The 19,928-nt window shown below is 39.0% G+C and overlaps 1 protein-coding gene across 1 annotated transcript in view; it reads left to right on the top strand.

Moving 5' to 3' along the window:
* The window catches only part of lonp2 (lon peptidase 2, peroxisomal), a 61,563-nt gene that overhangs the window by 25,347 nt on the left and 16,288 nt on the right, over window positions 1-19,928 (top strand). Inside the window, exons 8-13 of the mRNA XM_041996756.1 lie at window positions 2,148-2,266; window positions 5,030-5,169; window positions 7,490-7,631; window positions 7,879-8,029; window positions 9,937-10,063; window positions 18,480-18,619. Of these exons, the coding sequence (XP_041852690.1) occupies window positions 2,148-2,266; window positions 5,030-5,169; window positions 7,490-7,631; window positions 7,879-8,029; window positions 9,937-10,063; window positions 18,480-18,619 (819 nt within the window). The remainder of the gene's footprint in view (window positions 1-2,147; window positions 2,267-5,029; window positions 5,170-7,489; window positions 7,632-7,878; window positions 8,030-9,936; window positions 10,064-18,479; window positions 18,620-19,928) is intronic.

A 19,928-nucleotide genomic window follows, 5' to 3' on the forward strand; every position in this document is an offset into this window, starting at 1 on the left:
CAGTGTTTTTGTGGAAAGCAAAGCTTAAATATTGGGATTGCTCTCAGAAAGTCGTCAGGAGAACATCTCCAATGGATGTCGTTAGTACTTTGTCTTTCCTGGAGGATAAAATTGGCAAAAGTTTGTTAGTAGAAAAAAGTTTTAAGAATTTAAGGTGGTGATGTTTTACTGCTTCTCTTCAGTGATCAAAAAAATCAATGTTTATTTAAATGTGTGAACTAATTTAATTGCAGTTTTATCTCCTATATAATTAAATGCATAATTAAACCTGTGATTTTTTTAATGCTGCGAAACCACAATATTCTCTGTAAAAGTTTTCATAAGTGCAATTAAAGAAATAGGCTGTAAAAGTAGCAGTGCGTGAAGATTTACAATTTATGAATAGTTTGCTAAGAGGTCCTAATAAAATGAGTGAAAAGCTTTGAAAGACCTTCAAAAAGTGGGAGAACTATTGCCTGAGAGCACTTTAAAATGAAGTCTGGCCGCTGGGGAGAGACATGGAAAGAAATGAGGGCTGAATCGGGACTTTTATATCAAACTTTAGAAGTTAAGGACAGTTTTTTCCTTCAAACTTAGGCTGACATCATCACAGCATGGCTCTGCTGCTACATCCTGTCTCAGGGTTAGGAGCCCAACATGAAATAGTTTTCCCGTCCTGGCCCTCAAAGGATTTACTGACCACCACAATAATTTATTTACTGTAAGTGAAGCAAAGTCTCCAGAGTAGATAACTACCTTAACCCAGAAAGTGTTAACTAAACTCTATAGCTGTGTCCCAATTCAGAGTCTGCAGACTTCGAAGTGCAGATTCGTCGACTACATACGTCATCGTGGTGCGCCAAGCACAGTCCCATTTGGAAGGAGCCTCCGAATCCGTTTCAGACTGTTTTAAACTGTTTCAAACTTCTTTTCACCATATCTCAACTATAAAAACCCAATCAACTGAGAATGTTACAAACGTTTAATATTTAATCCAGTTTAAATTAAACAATCGTTCACTTGTGTACATATAATAAGCGCTTTTGCCAGGACCAAAATGGCGGACGCTGTGACGTGTTGCAGTAGAGGTCTGCGGCGGTCAATGCGGCGTCTAAGTACGTATAGTGTGTCTATGCTTGGACCTGTGGACACTCAAAGATCCTTTATGAGAAAGGATGGCTCACTCAGAAACAAACAGTGTGGACAGTAGAACACGGCCTGGGCTGTAACACTGCAGCTGTACTGACCTGAACCAGAGGCGCTTTGTCCAGACTGAACACATCACTGGCACACGGCTTCCCACAGCAGAGGACATGTACCACTCCAGATGTTGAAGTCGGACCACCGACTTCATTATCCTGCACATAGCCTGTCAGACCTGACCCCGAAACATTGGAGGACTTTACATTCACACACATTAAAAAAATGCTGAACAAGTTCTTCACGAACAAACGGACCTCGTTCACATAAAGCTTTTTGACTGTGTTTACACCTTATTGTACCAGTCAAATATTAAATATTTAAAAATATTAAATACATTTTTGTTTTATTTTAAATACAATTTTACTATATTCACTATTTATCTCCTTTTATCTGCTTTTTTTGTCTTTCACTACGGTCAGGTCATGGTTGTCCACATTGTGTTTTCATAGTTTCTGCACTAAAGTAGTGTTCTTGAAACTTAACTCTTTAGCTGTTAATATATCAAGTCAGTTCAGCTTTATTTGTATACGACCAGTTCACAACAGTCACTCAAGATACCATTAAAGATACAGTCCCAATTAACTGTAGTCCAGTTATTGTCCAACTTAAACAAATAATCCAATTTATAACAACTGTGGTCATAACAATCAGTCCATAAAAGAAGAATTGCATTGTTTGGGAAACCAATGGCTTGCATCTTTGATTCAGTCCTCCATCCTGAGCTGCTCAAGGTAGAACATAGAAAACATATTAAATTTTCTAAATGACACATTTTAGTGTTTTATGAACACCATCAGCTCATCTTTGTCTTGTTCTTTTACTTACATTTTACACAGTGTTTTATCTATAACTGCTGTTTTTTTAAAACCCTACTGGGTAAAAAACTTGTGCTCTTCAGCTACTGTAAATATTTTTGCTTTCCTTCTTTCCTTTTTGTTCTTTAACATGCACCAACCTACTCTTAGACTGCCTGGACATCCATGCTGCTCGTACTCTGCTGGACAACGATCACTACGCCATGGACAAGCTGAAGAGGCGCGTGCTAGAGTACCTCGCTGTCAGACAGCTGAAGACTTCCCTCAAGGTGATTTGTGGAACAACATATCTGATAAGTCTGTTTGAGTTAATTCCTCTGACCCTGTTAGCTTAAACTCTAAGATGTTGAATAATTTTCTCACGCAGGCTGCTCCTTTATCACCCTTTCACTTTTTTGTTCGTGAGACCACAACTTTGACTTGACTTTCTAAAGAAATCCTCTTTAGTGTTTTTTAGAGTCACCTAACTCCCTGTAGCTCCAGTTTACCAACTCAAATCTTGACATTTTCTGTTAGAATTTGCTGGTATTTTAATCAAAGACTGCAAAATGGGCCCAAACCATGATACTGCCACCATCGTGTTCTGCAGAAGGGATAAGGTTCTCATCTAGCAATGCAGTTTTTTCTTTCTTTAACAATGGTGCGTAATGTTATAAACCAAAAACATGATAATTTAGGTTTAACGTTCACAAAGCATTCTTCTAGCAGCCCTATTTCTCATCCAGGTAATATGTAGTAATCTCTTTTTCTTAAGCAGTTGCTTTCTGAGAGAGAGAGCTTTTAGTCACTCAGAATTCACCCAGGGTTTCCTCTATGGAAAACATTTTGATGAACTGTGTTTGAATCAACACACACATATGAACAATTTGAACATGTAAAATAATATTGCAAACTGCACAAACACTGATATAAACAGATTTTTTCTCCTCCAACTCAGATGGGATCAGTTTTTGTGTTAAAAAGTTTCCATTGCATAGAAATAGTGTAGCCTAATAGCCTGACATGGATGGATCACATTCACTGCTGCTCATTGTTAAATGGTGCATTTAAGTGCTGGAGGAAAGCTGGATCATCTGGATTTTATTCAGATCTGAGTGTTATTTCCCTTTTTAGTTATTTTGAAATGGGATAGCTGCTTCCTGTGGAAACAGAATAGTGCATCACTCCTTGTTAAATAAAGGTTTATTTGTTTGTAACACGTAAGGAGTGTTGTGCAAGTTCCTGTCTCTCATGAACTAGTTCACAGTTCAGTTCATTTATTTACTTATTTATGTACTGGGTTACAACTGAGAATTAAAGACAACACCTAACTTAAAAGTGGTGTGCGGTTAATTTATCTACTCTAGTCCTACTGCAGTCATAGTCCACATAGCTGAAACCAACATGGAATCAGAAAGAAAACCAAACTGGTAAAGAGGAAAAGATTTCCTACTTGTGGAATTAGTCAACCAAAGAAAGGACATCATAAAAGGAAAATTTAGCAAAACGCTTATAGGCCTGTCACAATAAGCAATAAGTCAATTATTTGCACAGTAAGAAGAGATGATCGCAACAAGTTCGCCGGCCGTAATGTTTTTCATTATTTATTTATTTATTTATATTAGTTGAAAATGGTCTCAAAATGGCAACATTATCGCTTTTGTTCATTGGTATCATTTATCGCTATAATTTTTGAGAAAATGAATCACACAGAAAAATTTGCTGTGATAAAAGAAACGCATGGGAGGAAATTACAAACCAACTAAATGTGTCTCAAGCCTTCTGCTCTCGCTCACCTGCCTCAAATTAAATGAATCCAACAGCCAACAGTTCAGTGTAAAAACTTAATTTGAGTCAGGTGAGTCAGAGCAGAGACACTGAAAACCTGTTGGATTGTGGCCCTTGTGGGACCGAGTTGAATAGCCCTGATCTATAGGCAACTCCTAACCACTTAGGACATCTCAGGAGGTCTCTTAAATATTTGGAGGAGTAGGAGTGATTCTTAGACTTGACAAAGTTGATAAATGGCCTTTAGTTTTAAGTCTGAGAGTATGACTAAATTCCACAATTTCTCAGCACTTAGGACTAAAATGGCCCTCTAAGACACTTAATAATATAAGTGGATAAATATGGCTAAGGGTAAAAATCTGTGTTTACTCATTTTGTAAACTTTTCATATCTAACTTGTGTTCAAATGGCTTGAAAGACATTGGCATGAAACCAAAGTTATAATATAATATATAATAATAATAATAGTAATGGATTAGTGCTTTTCAAGGCACCCAAAGCGCTTTACATTGTGTATCCATTATTCATTCACACACTGATGGCAGAAGCTGTCATGCAAGACGCTCAACTATGACCCATCAGGAGCAATTTGGGGTTCGGTGTCTTGCTCAGGGACTCCTTGACCTGAGCTCTCAGGCTGGGGATCAAACCGGCAACCCTTGAGCTTCAGGACGACCACTCTATCCACTGAGCCATGTTGCCCCTAACAGCAGTTCTCATATTTTGAACATTTTTAATCGGGCAATACACATTTATAATTATTCTGAGACTAATTTCACTCCATACTTCCTCGGACTGTAAAGCTGGTTTAGATTTACCTCAGACAAGTTTCCACAAATCTGATGCACAAATTGAGAAAGACGTGACTGCGTCCAGGTTTGATGTGCAGCTTTAATTCTAACAAAATCCCGTTCACTAAAACTTTTTTTAATGTTTTGTTTGATCCATAACAGTTGACAACAGTCCTTTTTTAGGCTGGGAAATCCTGAATCTGACTAGGAAATTAAACTATTTGTAGAGATTTTTGCATTTTTTCCTAATGACATTCTAACGTTGAATGCTTTCCAGATGTTTTCCAACCCGACAACCATTGAAATCTGTGCAAATCTGACTACTTTTGATCAGCAGATCCATGTTCTGATTATCACCCCACTAACTAAAAGACATGACTCTGATTTTTATCTTTAAATGAACATCTTTATCTGTAAAGCATTCATACTTTTTAGGCTTGTGTTCATGCTGCTGCTGCTCTGCTGTGTCTGTAGGGCCCCATTCTGTGTTTCGTTGGGCCTCCTGGAGTTGGTAAAACCAGTGTGGGGCGCTCTATTGCTAGAACCCTGGGCAGGGAATTTCATCGCATTGCTGTGGGAGGTGTCTGTGACCAGTCTGACATCAGAGGACACAGGTATGCAGATGCTTTACAACCCAAGTCTTGATTTCAGCTTGATGGCTTGTGTTTCCTGCTGCAGAGTGGAGAGTTTTCTTGTAAAGTAGTCAACATCAGTTACTGTATATGCAAGTGGATCCTTGTTCAACAGCTTTTAATAATTTTTAGGACATACTATTCAATATTCAACAAGGTATTAAGATAAAATGTTGTTGTAATCCATCCCTGACCAAAACAAGTACCTTGTTTTTGGGGGGGGGGCGTCTTTACTTGTTTTATTTTTTTGTTTTGTTTTGTTTTGTTTTGTTTTGTGTAACAGACTCCTGCAGGAGAGGAGTGATTAAACATTTTTTATTCAGTCATTTATAGCCATCAAGCAAGCTGGTACAAGATGTTCATCCTGCAAACATCCCTTCAGCTTCCACAAAACTCCACCTGCATTTGATGTCAGTGGCATTTAAAGGTCCTGCAGAGATTTAACGTTCCAGAAACATTCGTTCATTTAGCAGCGCATCCTTTTCTGGGCGTCCACTGTTCAACATGTTCTCCTCAGTGATGGTGCAGATTATGTTTTCCCCTGAGAAACACTTGGAACTTTCTTTTGAGTTTTTCAGAAATGGTTATGAAATCTTGAGACACTGACAGTAAACATGGACTTCATAAGATGGGGTGATCTGGTGTTTGTCTCATGTGAGCGTTCATGCAACAGGAAAAAGAACCTACATGCAGACCAGCACACACATGCATTTCAGAGAGTTTTTTTCAGCAAGAAGTGGTACTGACAGGGAATGTGGAAAAATTAAGATTCATAATGTGCAGAGCATTTATGAGGTAGCTATCTGCGGAAACAGAGCTGGCATGTTTACTGCGGTGATGATGAGAGGATGGAAAGCAGGTGTATGAGCGGGTGGGAAGAATGTGGAGATGTGCACCGTTGCCAGAAGGAGAGAAGAAGGTAGGAGGACATCTGCTGGATGGATGGAGAAAGACAGGATGAAGCGACATGAAGGATAATCCAGCCATCATTTTAACTCGCGTTACACAATGCACAACAAACTCATGATGAATCCCTGACTGTTAAATGATTCACTTCATGATCACTGCACAGTAATAGGGTGTCACAATTCCACCAGGAGCAAGCCTGAACTCTCACCTGCAACCACACCGTATTTATTTATTTAAAACAGTAATATAATGAAGTAGATAATAATCCAGTTTATCAAATATCTTTATTAAGAAAATAAATAAAATAATGAGTAAATAAAAAAATGGTCCTGTTTTAAGTTTTAAAACAAATCTTAAAAGAAAAGGAAAAAAGTAAACAAATGATCTATTTTTTATTTATTTTTAAAAATATTAAATAAATAAAATAAAGAGAAACAATCCAGTATTTATACATTTAAAATAACATGAGATAGATAATAAACTAGTGTTTCAAATATCTTTATTTAGAGAATAGTAATAATAAAATAAAATAAATGGTCCGTATTTATATAGCCCTTTTACTGTACCTGGAATGGCACCCAAAGCGCTTTACATCATACATCACATTCACCCATTCACACACACATTCACACACTGATGGCGGAAGCTGCCATGCAAGGCGCTCAACCACGACCCATCAGGAGCAATTATGATGAATAATTAAAAGGAAATGGTGCAGTTTTTTCTATGTGAAAATAATCTTAAAAAATAAAGAAATGATCCAGTATTTGTATTTTTTAGATAAAAACTGAAACAAACAAAATAAAATATACTTATAGATAAAAAGAAATTATCCATTTTTAATTGAAATATAGAAAAAAAAGAAAGAAAAACATATAAATGATTAAATAAATACACGATCCCTGTTTAACAGGAGACAAAATATTACACCAGTAAAATAAGACGCACACATCCACTAAACCAGTTCCTCAGTGTTTGATTGTCCAGTTTGTCCAGCTTAAAAGTTGCTTGTACATTTGCTGTTTTCTTAGTGATTTTTTTTTGTGTGTCTTTAAACACCAGAAAGTTCCCCGTTCAACCCCGTGCACCAGCTGGTGTACCCCTTGAAGCTAGCTTGCATTAGATCCCTTAGTTACAGGGAACAACGTGTCTGTGTTCATTCATGTCAGAGTTTGAGTATGGTTGTATGCTATGCACACATGTTTAGAATAAGCGTGCCCATGTAAAGGCTAGATTGTCTCTACTGTGGACAAAACCTTGTGTTGACCTCGTCATGTATACTTCTGCTTCTTTCTATTGTCATCAGTAACCTAAACAACCTTTTTGGATCTTTATTTGTGTTTAAAATGGAGTCATGGTTGGTCAGTAGTTCAGATTTTTTTCATGTCTCCAGGCGTACATATGTAGGCAGCATGCCCGGCCGGATTATAAACGGTTTGAAGACGGTCGGTGTCAATAACCCCGTCTTCCTGCTGGACGAGGTGGACAAACTGGGGAAGAGTCTGCAGGGAGACCCTGCAGCTGCACTGCTGGAGGTCAGCTTCTTTCTCTCAGATTATTTCTTCATTCAGTCAGATGTCTGCAGTGATTAGCCGAACCTCCACCTGTGGGTGGTCTCGCCATGACTGACTCACTGACCTTTGCCATCATTGCTGATAAGTGTTTGTTCAGCTACCTCATGAGACTTTTCTTTTCTTCATTGTTTCATGTTAGACACTAATTCATGATGAACTGAATTAGCTCTGCTGTTAATTTGAAACTAGTCTCCTAACAATCCCTCAGGTCCTGGACCCAGAGCAGAACCACAGCTTCACAGATCATTACCTCAACGTGGCCTTTGACCTCTCCCAAGTGCTCTTCATTGCCACTGCGAACACCACTGCAACCATCCCCCCGGCGCTGCTGGACAGGATGGAGGTGCTGCAGGTTCCAGGTGGGTGATCTCCACACCGTCTGCCTCATCCTGAGGCTGAACTCTCACTTCGTCGCAAGACTCAATGAAAATCTGCTCAGAAGTCTGAAGTTGTGTGTGCAATCGCAGTAACAATTTACTGAGGGTTGCACATCATAAACAGTGCTGATTGAAGGGCCCGACTGCGGTTTGGGGTTGTAAGATACAGACGGTGCTAGCTTATTTCACTGAAGACCAGAGCTGCCCATCAGGGGGAAAAAGACGAAGCCTAGTAGACCTGTTTGTGGCTGGTTTCATGTCATGTTACCACTGATAAATAACGTTAAAATCTGTGGCAAACATCTTGTTGATAGTTAGAAAAGTTCTCAGGTTTACATTGTTTTTAGTTGTTTAAATCGTAAAACTGATCAAGGTTGCTCAAAGTCATAAAGAAGTACGAGGGAACCAAGGATTTATCAAAAGAGGTTGACAAAAGTAAAATGAGGGGAGGCATGTATACGTTAATGTAGACTATCGTCACGTTAGTCCATAGCTCCTCCAGAACCAGCCGCATGGGATGGGACCAGGGGGAGAGAACATAAACACCAGTTTTAAAGTCTCTGCATTGGTTTCCTAAAGGATTCTTTTACTGGTTTTTAAGGCGCTTAATGGTCTTAGTCCTAAGTATTTTTTTAACCTTTATTTAACCAGGAAAGTTCTATTGAGGTTAAAAACCTCTTTTCCACAGGAGTCCTGGCCAAGAGGCAGTAAAAACTCAGCATACAGTTACAACAATAATATGAAACTGGTCATGAAAAACAATTGTAAGTTATTAAGGCAGTCTCTGATGCTTTTAGCTTGGTTTTGAAGGCATTTAAGGACAATAACTGTCAATTTCCAGCCTTTCTGCAACATGTTCCAAGCAAAAGGAGCTGCATGAACTAAGGCTTTCTTCCCAAGCTCTGTGCGGGCAAAAGGAACAGAGAGCAACAACAACTGAGTATTTATCTGAACTGCTTTTATATTGAGCCTGTTAGAACCTACCTCTTTAACCTGGCTTTTTCAATTTGGTTTTTGGTATTTTAATTACTATTCTATCTTATTTTAGTGGTATTTTTAAGCTATTTTTTTATGTTTTATTTATGTTTATTACCTCCTTTGGTGATATTGGTCTGTCTGTTGGCAACATAAGTCAAAATGGGGGGGGGGGGGGGGGGGGGGGGGGGGGGGGGGGGTCATTAGAGCTTCTAACTCAACAACAATGCACAATCATTGTCAAAAAAAAATATACAAAGGCTTGGTGAAGGTCTGTGCTCTCTGAGTGCTTCTAGTTCTTTTATTAATATCAACTGTATTTTATTTAATTTAACTTTATTTCCTTTAATTTTCTTACTTTTGGTTTGTTTTGCTGTTTTTTAGAAACCCTATTTAGTCAGTTTTAATGTGTTTTTTTTTATCTTATTTAGCTCATTGCTAGTTTTTCCTCACTGACAGAGCTTTTTAGTCCAGTTTTATACTGTGGGCTCAAAACAGATGATTTCTTCTGTATGTGTGTGTGTGTGTGTGTGTGAGAGAGAGAGAGAGAGAGAGAGAGAGAGAGAGAGAGACTGACAAATACACTTTCGGCTTATTTTCTTTTTCTGTTGTTATTTCTGTAAAGCACTTTGAGTTGCAAAATTTTATGCAAAGTGCTAAATAAATTTAGTCTAATTGGTTCTTTCAGATTAAATTAGCAACAATGGAAACACAACATCTGGGTGCTCATGCTAATTTAATGAGGCTGCTGCAGTCGGGGCTTACTGAGCATCACACACAGGCTCTAAAACTGATCGCAACAGCTCACAGTCCAAAACAGACAAAAATGATGGATTTTTACCTAAAGACAACTAGCAGCTCTCTCAGTCCTGCTGAGAAACATTGCACCCCCACAACTTCTATTTCATTTTCAGGATACACGCAGGAGGAGAAGGTGGAGATAGCTCACCGTCACTTGATCCCAAACCAGCTGGAGCAGCATGGACTAACACCTCAACAACTGCACATACCTCAGGAGACCACACAGGATATCATCAGCAGGTGCAAACATAAATACACACAAGTCCAGACCAAATATGCACTCTTGTCTGTTAAACCGGGGATTGTCATGGTTTAAGAGTTTTTCGTTCTGTTAGTCTTAGTTTCTTATCATTTTCAGTTCTGTCTTTCCTGTGTTATTCTGTTTGCTTTACTTAATGCTTCCAGGTCAGTTTGCCACACCTGCTTCTTGTTTGCAATTAGTTTCCTCAGTCGACAATGAAAATAGATGACAACGAATTTACCCGTCGACTATTGTCGACAAAAAACAAACAAAAAAAAAAAGCTACAGAGTGAGACATATCCTTCTTTTCTTATCTCTGCTGAGAGTTGCACATGCACAATAAAGTCCACCAGGGGAAAATATGGCGGCCAACCAGGGAACAAAATGGCGGCAGAGGACGACTGGGATAGCTTCACGTTAAACTTATAACATAAATTAAATGCATATGAAATTTGTAAAGCGGACCTTGCATACCACTAAAGTACATCTGCAATGCTCGAACATTTAAAGAGGAGGCACGTCGGACTTACATAACAACCTCATGTGAGAATTCAGAGCTGAAAGTGAAATAAGATCCATTTAATAATTATGAGATACATAATCCGATTGGTTGACTAGTCGTTTTAATAGTCGATGACTAATCAACTATCAGAATAGTCATTAGTTGCAGCCCTAATCTAAAGCTAGGCACACACAGAAAGATTATTGGACTGTTTCTGTCCCGATTTTGCCCCTTCCCGACCACGGAGGGCAAACACCTGATTACCTTAAATCTTAAAAGATTATCCAATAGGATTATCCTGTGGTCTGAGGTGTGTTAAAAGTGAATTTGTCCTAACAATCGGCTCCGAAATGTGTCGTTCAATATTTACGACCAAAGATCTTCACATTGTTGTCACAAAGCTGACAACTCCCGAGTCATGACTCTGTAGGTCAGGGATGCCCAAGTCCGGTCCTCAAGATCTACTGTCCTTGAACATCCCTTCTCTAACACACCAGGCCTCTGCAGAGCTGAATGACATCCAGATGAGGGAATGCAGCCATTTCATTAAGGTGTTTTGGGGGAGGGATGCATCTGAAGGTTGCAGGACTGCAGATCTTGAGGACTGGACTTGGTTACCCCTGCTGTGGACTGTGACGTGGGTCAGAATGTGGTCAGTCAGAAGAGTGAGCCGACTGAGGAACGAGGACGCTGTCTCTGTGCTTTTTTCCAAAGTCTTTTCTTTTGTTAGTTCTGGATTTTTCTTTTAATAGTCATAAGACCACCATCGTTCCCTCGTCTTATATGTCCTCTTCCATGCTGGGTGTGGTGTTTTCCGGTTGTAGCTATGGTTTTTCTGATGCTAGATCGTCTGTGGGACAGAATCCTTATGTGTGTGTTGTTCTATGCTGAGATTAACGGAGCCCACCACACAGTACGATCAGCACTGTTCAGTGCCTAATTTGCTGTCTTCATGTGTGGGGTCTCCAACAGGTAAACAGATGTACCCAGACAGGGATTTCCAAAGTCTGAGACCTTTTCAGAAACAAAAGAAAGGTCATGATAATGTTGCTTTATCCCATACATGCTGAGCAAGTGAGCCAACATTAGCTAGCACTGCTGTTTGAAATGTAAACACCAAACTAAATGCACAAGAGGTATTTATTTTTTCTGACTGTGTGGAGATACAGATGAAGTTCTTCCATAACAAACATATCTGAACTCTTCACTCAATTAAGTTATTCTTTTGATAAATAGTGTAATATACTGGTATAAATACTTGTCAGAGATGTGGCAGCAAATGTTTTCTGCTTATCTGAGCATGACAGGTTGTGACATTGATTTATAACAACTTGACTAAAACGTTCCTAAACAAAAAATTACAAGCGTTAAAAAAAAAAAACTGAGCTCGACTTAATGAAAAACAAACCCAGCTTTTATTTGAAGCTGAATATTAACAGATTTGTTTGAACATAATAAGTCAGTCCCTTCCTGCTCTTTATTTCAAACTGGATAACAAATATATATCATATTTTTCTACTAGAAAACAAACCACATGAGTTACCCGATGACGGAATAAGACAAGTACACAATGTGTCTTAAATGTGCTGGTTTTAGTTTCCACCACAAAAACACACAGGCAGAAATTCACTTATTTCATCCTGTTTCACTTAAAACTCGTTTTATGTATCAGTTTAGTCAGATTCACCACATTTTCAGCTCCCAGACCAACTATTAAGTCCAATTTGCTGAATTTTTTTAAAGAAACTTTTCAAATAAAGAGCATGTCAATGGGGAGTCACACATGGAAGCGGTTGTTTTCAAAGCACGTTTAAAATCTGAGTGTTTTAATTAGATCAGATCCAGATAATCTGAACCAACAGTTTGTTGTACTGTTTAGTTTTTACCCTGTAAGAGGAGAATTCCTGCCCAAAAGCACCAGAATATAAAAGGATCTCATAAACGTCTTACCACAAAAAATTCACATTTACACGAGACATCAGATCCAGTCTGACAAACCTGCAGAGAGGAGCTGATCTTCATCACTTACCTACATGTTTTGGGGCTTTTTAGACTGTCAATCACAGTATTTGCATTTGTAATTATTGGTAACGGTGCAGTTTTATATCTAAAAAAAATGAGTATTTGTAATAATAGATTTTTTTCCTATACTTTTATCAAAAATAAGACTTATTTCAGTCTCCATTTTACTGCTGATACTAAATATTTAGCTGTGTCCCAGTTCAGGGTCTACGCACTTCGAAGTACAGGTTCATTGGCTGCGTACGTCATAGTGGCCCGCCAAGCTCTGTCCCATTTGGAAGACGCCTCTGAATCCACCCTGCAAACCTGCACTCCGTTTGACATGTAGCGACGGCTGCTTGAGGTGCATCTGTCACAGCCTCTACGTAGGCTACGGAGTGTCCTACGTTCTACATGTGTAGACCCTGAAATTGGGACACAGCTTATATTTCACTATGCAAAGCTAACATTGTCATAAATTCAGCTCCACATGCTGTGGATTGTTTTCCATATATATTTAGTTTATTTTTAAACATTGTGGTCCAAGTGTATTCCTTATTCCCCCAAAGTTGTGATACTGTCTAAAATATAAATAAAAACAGAATCATCATTGGTTCTACATCATCAACCCATATTTTATTCCCAGTAGGACATAAACAACATATCAGATGTTGAAACTGAGACATTTTACCATTTCATGAAAAATATGAACTAATAGTGAATCTAATGGCAGCAACGCGTCTGTAAAAAGTTGGAACAGGAGCAACAAAAAGCTGTATAAGTAATTGGTACAAATAAACAATAAACTGGAGGAGCATTTGACTATTAATTAGGTTAATTGGCAGCAGGTCAGTAACATGTAAGGAGAATTTCAGGCAGAGTCAGGCAGATTTTAAGATGGGCAGATTTTTACCAATCTGACACAAACTAAAAATTTCTAGTCTAAAAAGTCAAGTCTAAAAATTGAGGAACAATTTAATAAAAAATGTTCCTCAATGTAAAATTGTGAAGACTTATAACGTCATCATCTACACCGCATCAAAAGACTTGGAGAATCGGGAGGAATCCCTGGATGCTGGAGATCTTGTGACCCTCAGGAAACACAGCATTAACATCAGACATGATTCTCTACTCGAAACCACTGCATGGACTCAGGATAACTTAAATAAAAATTAGGGTTGTCAAAAATAACGTGTTACCAGCAGTAATTTATGTAATTAATTGCATTCATATTTTTAGGGCAATTAACGTATGCACGGTATAATAAGCCCAGTAAATCGGTCATTTCTCTGTTATGACGGTGGGACATGGAGGTGATGGAGATGAGGCTGCTGACTCTATTCATGGATTTAAGAATTAAAAGAACATTGATGGAACAACACATGGGCGATGTCCCGTGCAGGATGATGGTGTTTTAACATTCACGCTTTTCGCAGGTTTCAACGGTTCCACACCGCACTTTTTTTTCCCTTCTTCTTCTTTTCCTGCATTGTGCACAAATGTGGCTGGTCTAGTGTCTCTCTGATCTTCTCTGTCTGCGCCTCCTCTTCGTCTTCTGTTGTTCCGTGAATCATAATGGCTAACGGTGATCAGCTGATCGGCTTTTCTCTCTTGCAGCGTTTGTTTATCGTTCAGGTGAGAAACTAGCAGGTCATGGTTCTTACCAGCACATATTTTCCCCATGTATTGTTTTCGGAGGAAACACAGTAGTCGATCGGTGATAGAAAAGATTTATATTGCAGCTATGCAGGGGCAGATCTAGAAAAGTTTTGAAGGGGGGCCAGGTAGGAGCACTGGCCAGAAGAAGGGGGGCACAAACGAGACCTTTGTGTTTTTAGCCAGATCATCGCTTTTATCGGTTTCTTCATCAATATCAGTTGTTGAACTTTATTTTTAAACAGAGTAGACGGTTGGTGAGATGATGATATATGAATTCTGCATTATGACCTAGAACATGGTGCAGAACAACAAATAGAATTACATTACATCCTGCATTTACTGACTCTTGGACATCTGATGTTTACCCAAGGGAAGGTCAGTTAACACTAAATATTAGTATGCACTGGATTACAGAAAAAATGGGCAGAATTCGCAAATGGTGATTAATCATGATTAATTAGTTTGTAAGCAATTAATGTGATTAAAATTTTTTGTCATTTGTCAGCCCCTAATAAAAATGTATTATGTAAACATGTCAGCTGATTTGATCTGACTTGATCAAAAAGGATTTCCAAACCGATGGAGATGAGTGGTTTAAACCTTTTCACAATCAGATCATCAGGAAAAAATAAGCATGTCTACCCTCATTCTGATGGTTTCTGTGGTGGATGTTGTTTCTGCGCATGCTTGAACCACGTGGGGGTTACGTGACGTGATGAGTTTCAGGGAAAACTTGAAAATGGCAGAGAAACAGAACAGGATTGTGGCGGATACAACGTTTTTGTTGGAAACTGAAAAAGTTAAGGATTATTGAGCATTTCAATGGTCAAAAAGTTTAAAATAAAAAAAAAAAATTATGAAATGTATCCCTCATGTAAATACAACTGATGGGATCATTTTATATAGTGTCCATGTAAACATGTCGGCTGGAATCTCCAATCAGATTTATGTTAGTCTTATAGATGAAATATTTGTCCATGTAAACGTAGATACTGTCTATGAACACAGTTCACCCTGAACTGCACAAATGCAAGTTAAGGCTCCACCATGCAAAAAGAAGCCAGATGTGAACAGGATCCAGAAACAGTGCCGTCTTCTCTGGACCAAAGCTCTTTTAAAATGGTCTGAGGCAAAGTGGAAAACTGGATGAAAATGTGAACTAGTTTCTGGAAAGTATGGACGGCGTGTGCTGCAGACTAAAGAGGAGAGGGAGCATCCAGCTTGTTATCAGGTGAATCAGGTGAAAAGCTGCATCTCTGATGGGGCTGCATTGGGCAGCTTTCACATCGTTGAAGCTCCATCAATGCTAAAAAGTACATGGAGGTTTTAGAGCAACATCTGCTCCCATCCAGACAACGTCTCTTTCAGGGAAGGCCTTGCAGATTCCAGCAAGACTGCTGAACCACATACGGCATCCATCACAGCAGCATGGCTTCACAGGTGAAGAGTCCGGCTGCTGAACTGGCCTGCCTGCAGTCCAGACCTTTCACCAATACAGAACATCTGGAGCATCATGGAATTACTGTTTTGTTTTTTTTGTTTTTTTTTAAGGACAGTCTCCTCCTGGAAAGACTCAACGACGAGTTAAAAGAAGGCTTATTTATAGAAACAACATGATATAAAGCAGTGATTCCCAACCCTGGTCCTCATGGCCCACTGTCCTGCAGGTCTTAGATGTCTCCCTGCTGCAACACACCTGATTCAAATTAAATGGATCTCTGACAGGCTCTGCACAAGTCTGCTAATGAGCCATGAATTTGAATCAGGTGTGTTGCAGCAGGGAGACATCTAAGCCCTGCAGGATAGTGTGCCTTGAGGACCAGGGTTGGGAATCACTGGTATAGAGCACATCATGCTTCAGGTCCTTCCTCACTCTCTGGGATTTGAACTTTGGTTGACACTGGGTTATTCAGACAGACTCACATTCTTCATGTACATGGTTATTTAATTACTGTAATTCATGTATCAGTTGAACTTATTAACTTTGTGCCTTCTTTATATTTAAGTGACTTATATGTGTGCTTACCCCCTGAGAGACGGTTCTGCTATCTGTGCAAACAGGTCATGCAGCTCTCTCGGTTTAAAGAGATTTAGTACACATGTTCCTGTTTAAAAAAATCCTAAACTATTACATACCTGCAAGTTTACAGCTCTCTACATTCAGCATTTCTCCAAAGTTAAATTCCAGTTAGTTAAAAAGAATAATAATCAGTTAAATAGACATATAAACATTTAGCTCTAGATTTCACCTAGAAAAACAACTGTTCATGTGTCAATTTGCTCAACTTTTCCTTTTCTGTATCTTTCAAGGACAGGGAGGTGAAAATAAGTGATACCCAAACAAATATAATAAGTAAAAATAACTGATAATAATAAACTGATAATAAACCACAGAAAGAAGAGAGGAGGTCCTGCTTCTCTGTAAATGACAGAGGAAATGGTGCAGAGGGTCAGCAGTCTCAGTTTCTAGCAACATTCATCTTCATCATCATCTCCTTCATCACTGTTCAACTTTCTGGACAAAGAAAACATACCCACGGCTCTGAGAAGAGTGAACCTGACTCAACAGCAGCTGCTGTTCTTTAACAGATGTTCTTTTACAAACATCCTCTGTTGTGACATCCTGCTCTGTGGGTCACAGAAAAAACACTACTAGATTCAGATTCCTTTAGCGTGCCACCAGTTTATTTATTAACACTATAAGCAAATGTTAAGCAACTGATCGGCAACAACCCAGTGACCACGTGGCTTACTGACTAAATGGAAGCAGTTTAATTCACTTTGGGTGCAGACAAGGCCTCCATATGGCTCCCATTTCTGCAAATGCCCTCTTCCCACCATCTCTTATTAATGTAACCTTTCAGTTCTGGACCAGAAAAGATGTGAGTTTGGTCAGAGATTTTCTTAGAGAAGGCAGCTTCATGTCATTTCAGCACTTAAGGACAAAACTCAACGTTTCCACATTTTATCAGATATCTGCAAGTGCATTGCTTCGTCCGAAAGCCCTTTTCCCCTTCTCTCCAGATTCCTTAAAGGGGATCTCTTACAAAGGGAGGCAGTGTCCGCTATTTATGATCTGTTACAAGAAGCAGCATCTCCCTCTCTGGACCGTATCAAACAGCACGCCAAACTGTCTCCAGGAACCGATGAGCGCTGTCAAGGTGTAGATGTGGTCCAGACACCCTCACTTAGATGTCCTGGTCCTGCCCAAGGTTGAAAGACTTTTGGGAGGGGGTTTTCAACTCCATTACAACAGTGTGGGACATAAGAATTCCACCAACCTCTGGTACACCTCAGCCTCCCATGGCACCGCCGTGGCCTTCACTACACTTTCTGCAGCGACTTATTTTGTTTAGGTGGAAGAAGACTGCAGCGCCCTCTCATAGGCATTGGATGATGGACTTGATGGCGCATCTAAAGGTGGAACAACTCAAGGCTCAGAAAAAAAAACATTTAAATGATCTTGGCAGCCATTCCTTTTTGTACTTTGAGAGGCTTCCTGTAAGTAACTGGTTAAATTGACAATCAGTGAGCAGGATTTTCTTCTTCAGGGGAATATGGCCCCCAAGCAAGCAGTTCTTGTGACTGCATGACATTGTTCAAACCAGGCGGTTTGGTCCGCTTGAGTAAAGCAGTGTGAAAGGAAACCAAAAGAAGGTGCAAACTTTTAGTGAATTCCTTGTGCGAATCTCCCGGGCTATCCTGGTGTGAATGCGCCCTTAATCAATGAAAGGCATCCTTGCATAGTTTCCATGGTGCCTGAGATGGCTCAGCACTGTGTGGAGGACCATAGAGGTGTCATTCATTTGTCTTTTTACTAAAGAAATAAAAAATAAATAAATAAAAAATGAGCTTGATGCTCATCCTCTGGTCCCAGTATGTCACTGGAAACACAGTCTTTTATTCTTTCATCATTTATATGTATTTGATCCTTGATTTGCAAAGTTCTAGTTGATTTAGAAGAGCTCACTGGCCCAAGACATCTGGAGTTGGTGATCCCTGATTTAGAATATATTCAATAAGACACAGATCCTGATTCTTTACATGCCATAGTTATAGGTCAAACCAGAGAGGGAGCATTTAATCTGACTGGTTACCAGTTACCTTGTTGGCCTGCTTCTTTGTTAACTGATCACTGTGCACATTCACATTTAGCATAAACGTTGTGACAGATTGTCCTGCGTACAAGAGAAGCTGTAGGACAAGTCAGACCTAACCTCACATTTATGCCTTTTCATGTATGTGTATTGTAGGTACACCCGGGAGGCTGGTGTTCGCTCCCTGGAGAGGAAAATCGGAGCGATCTGCCGAGCTGTGGCTGTAAAAGTCGCAGAAGGCCACAGAATCCCAAAGATGGAGCCTTTGACTCCTGAGAAGTCTTCACAGCAAGGAGGTGAGAGCTGGAGGTGTTTTGTATCTGTATCACTCAGTGCATTAACACCATTTTTTTATTGTTTTAGTCTGACTGAAAACTGGTTTTATGTGTATGTTATGCTTTACAAAATACATGCATGTTAGTCAGACTTGATTTGACTAAATTTAACTTGTGCATGTAAAATTTAAATCAGGATTAATGCCTAGGCCGGTCTGTAAGTCTGTACAAGTGCAAGGACTTTTTAAAAGGCCTACCTTTTCTTAGTTTTTCAGCAGAAGCTTTCCCTCATTCTGAAATAATTGAACATGTTTGGAGTTACAACTGGTGCAAAGTTTATTTAAAGCTATGAAATAACCAAGTTCACTTTAAAGAAAGAGATCCATGTAAAATCCCAAACTAATATAACATGAGTTTGTGAGCTTTCATAAAGCTTTTAAAATAAATATCTCTAATGTTATGATAGAGCTGTGATTAGTGAGATTTCTTTTAAAATTCTCATTTGGGAATATTGGCTTTAATCCATTTAGACTCAAGGTTTCATCTATTCAAATTTTTTGAAACCTGAAGATTTTCTGGAAAACTTGAAACTGTCCACTCAAACCTTTAAATTCTACCTCTGGAGGAGCTAGAAATATGAAATAAAAATTAGTTGAGAGAATTAACCTTAGACTAAATAATTGTACTTTTGCATCAACCTTCTTTTCACAAGATCTGTTTTTTGTAGATCTTTTATAAATCTATCTAGGAAATGGATAAAGTAGTCCTAGGAATGAGTAAAATAATCCTAGGAATGACTAAAGTACAGGACTCCAGACTAACTTTTTTTATGAGGAGCACAGTGGCCCCTAACCTAAATTTTTAGGAGCGCAAGCAGAAAATTTAGGGGCGCACACTGAAATTGCCTTGCAAAGCAAATATTCATATTTCCTCTCACTTTCACTGTATTAGTGATAAATACCTAAACAATAAATTCAGAAATTACAGTGTTTACAATTTACATTTTTTTTTTGTGCAGCAGTTGACATAAAAAAACATCTTACTGGCCGCGCTAATACAAAACAAGTAAACATAGAACTTGTCAAATTAAATCGGATCACATTTGATGATTTGATTTGATTTTCACTATGTAGTCGAAGCAGAACGGCAACTTTGTCACCATCATCCCCCATAGGGCATGGTATGGCTGGTCCATGGAGTTCCTGACAATAAACAGCTTCAGGGACTGATACTCCTCTCCAGCCGCTGTTCCCAACACCTCAGTAAGAAAAGTAGCTATTGGCTGTCCTAAAAGTCACTAGAAGTCGCTAATTAGCATAAACAGCCTAGT

Source organism: Melanotaenia boesemani, chromosome 10 (assembly GCF_017639745.1).
Source record: "Melanotaenia boesemani isolate fMelBoe1 chromosome 10, fMelBoe1.pri, whole genome shotgun sequence".
Lineage (NCBI taxonomy): Eukaryota > Metazoa > Chordata > Actinopteri > Atheriniformes > Melanotaeniidae > Melanotaenia > Melanotaenia boesemani.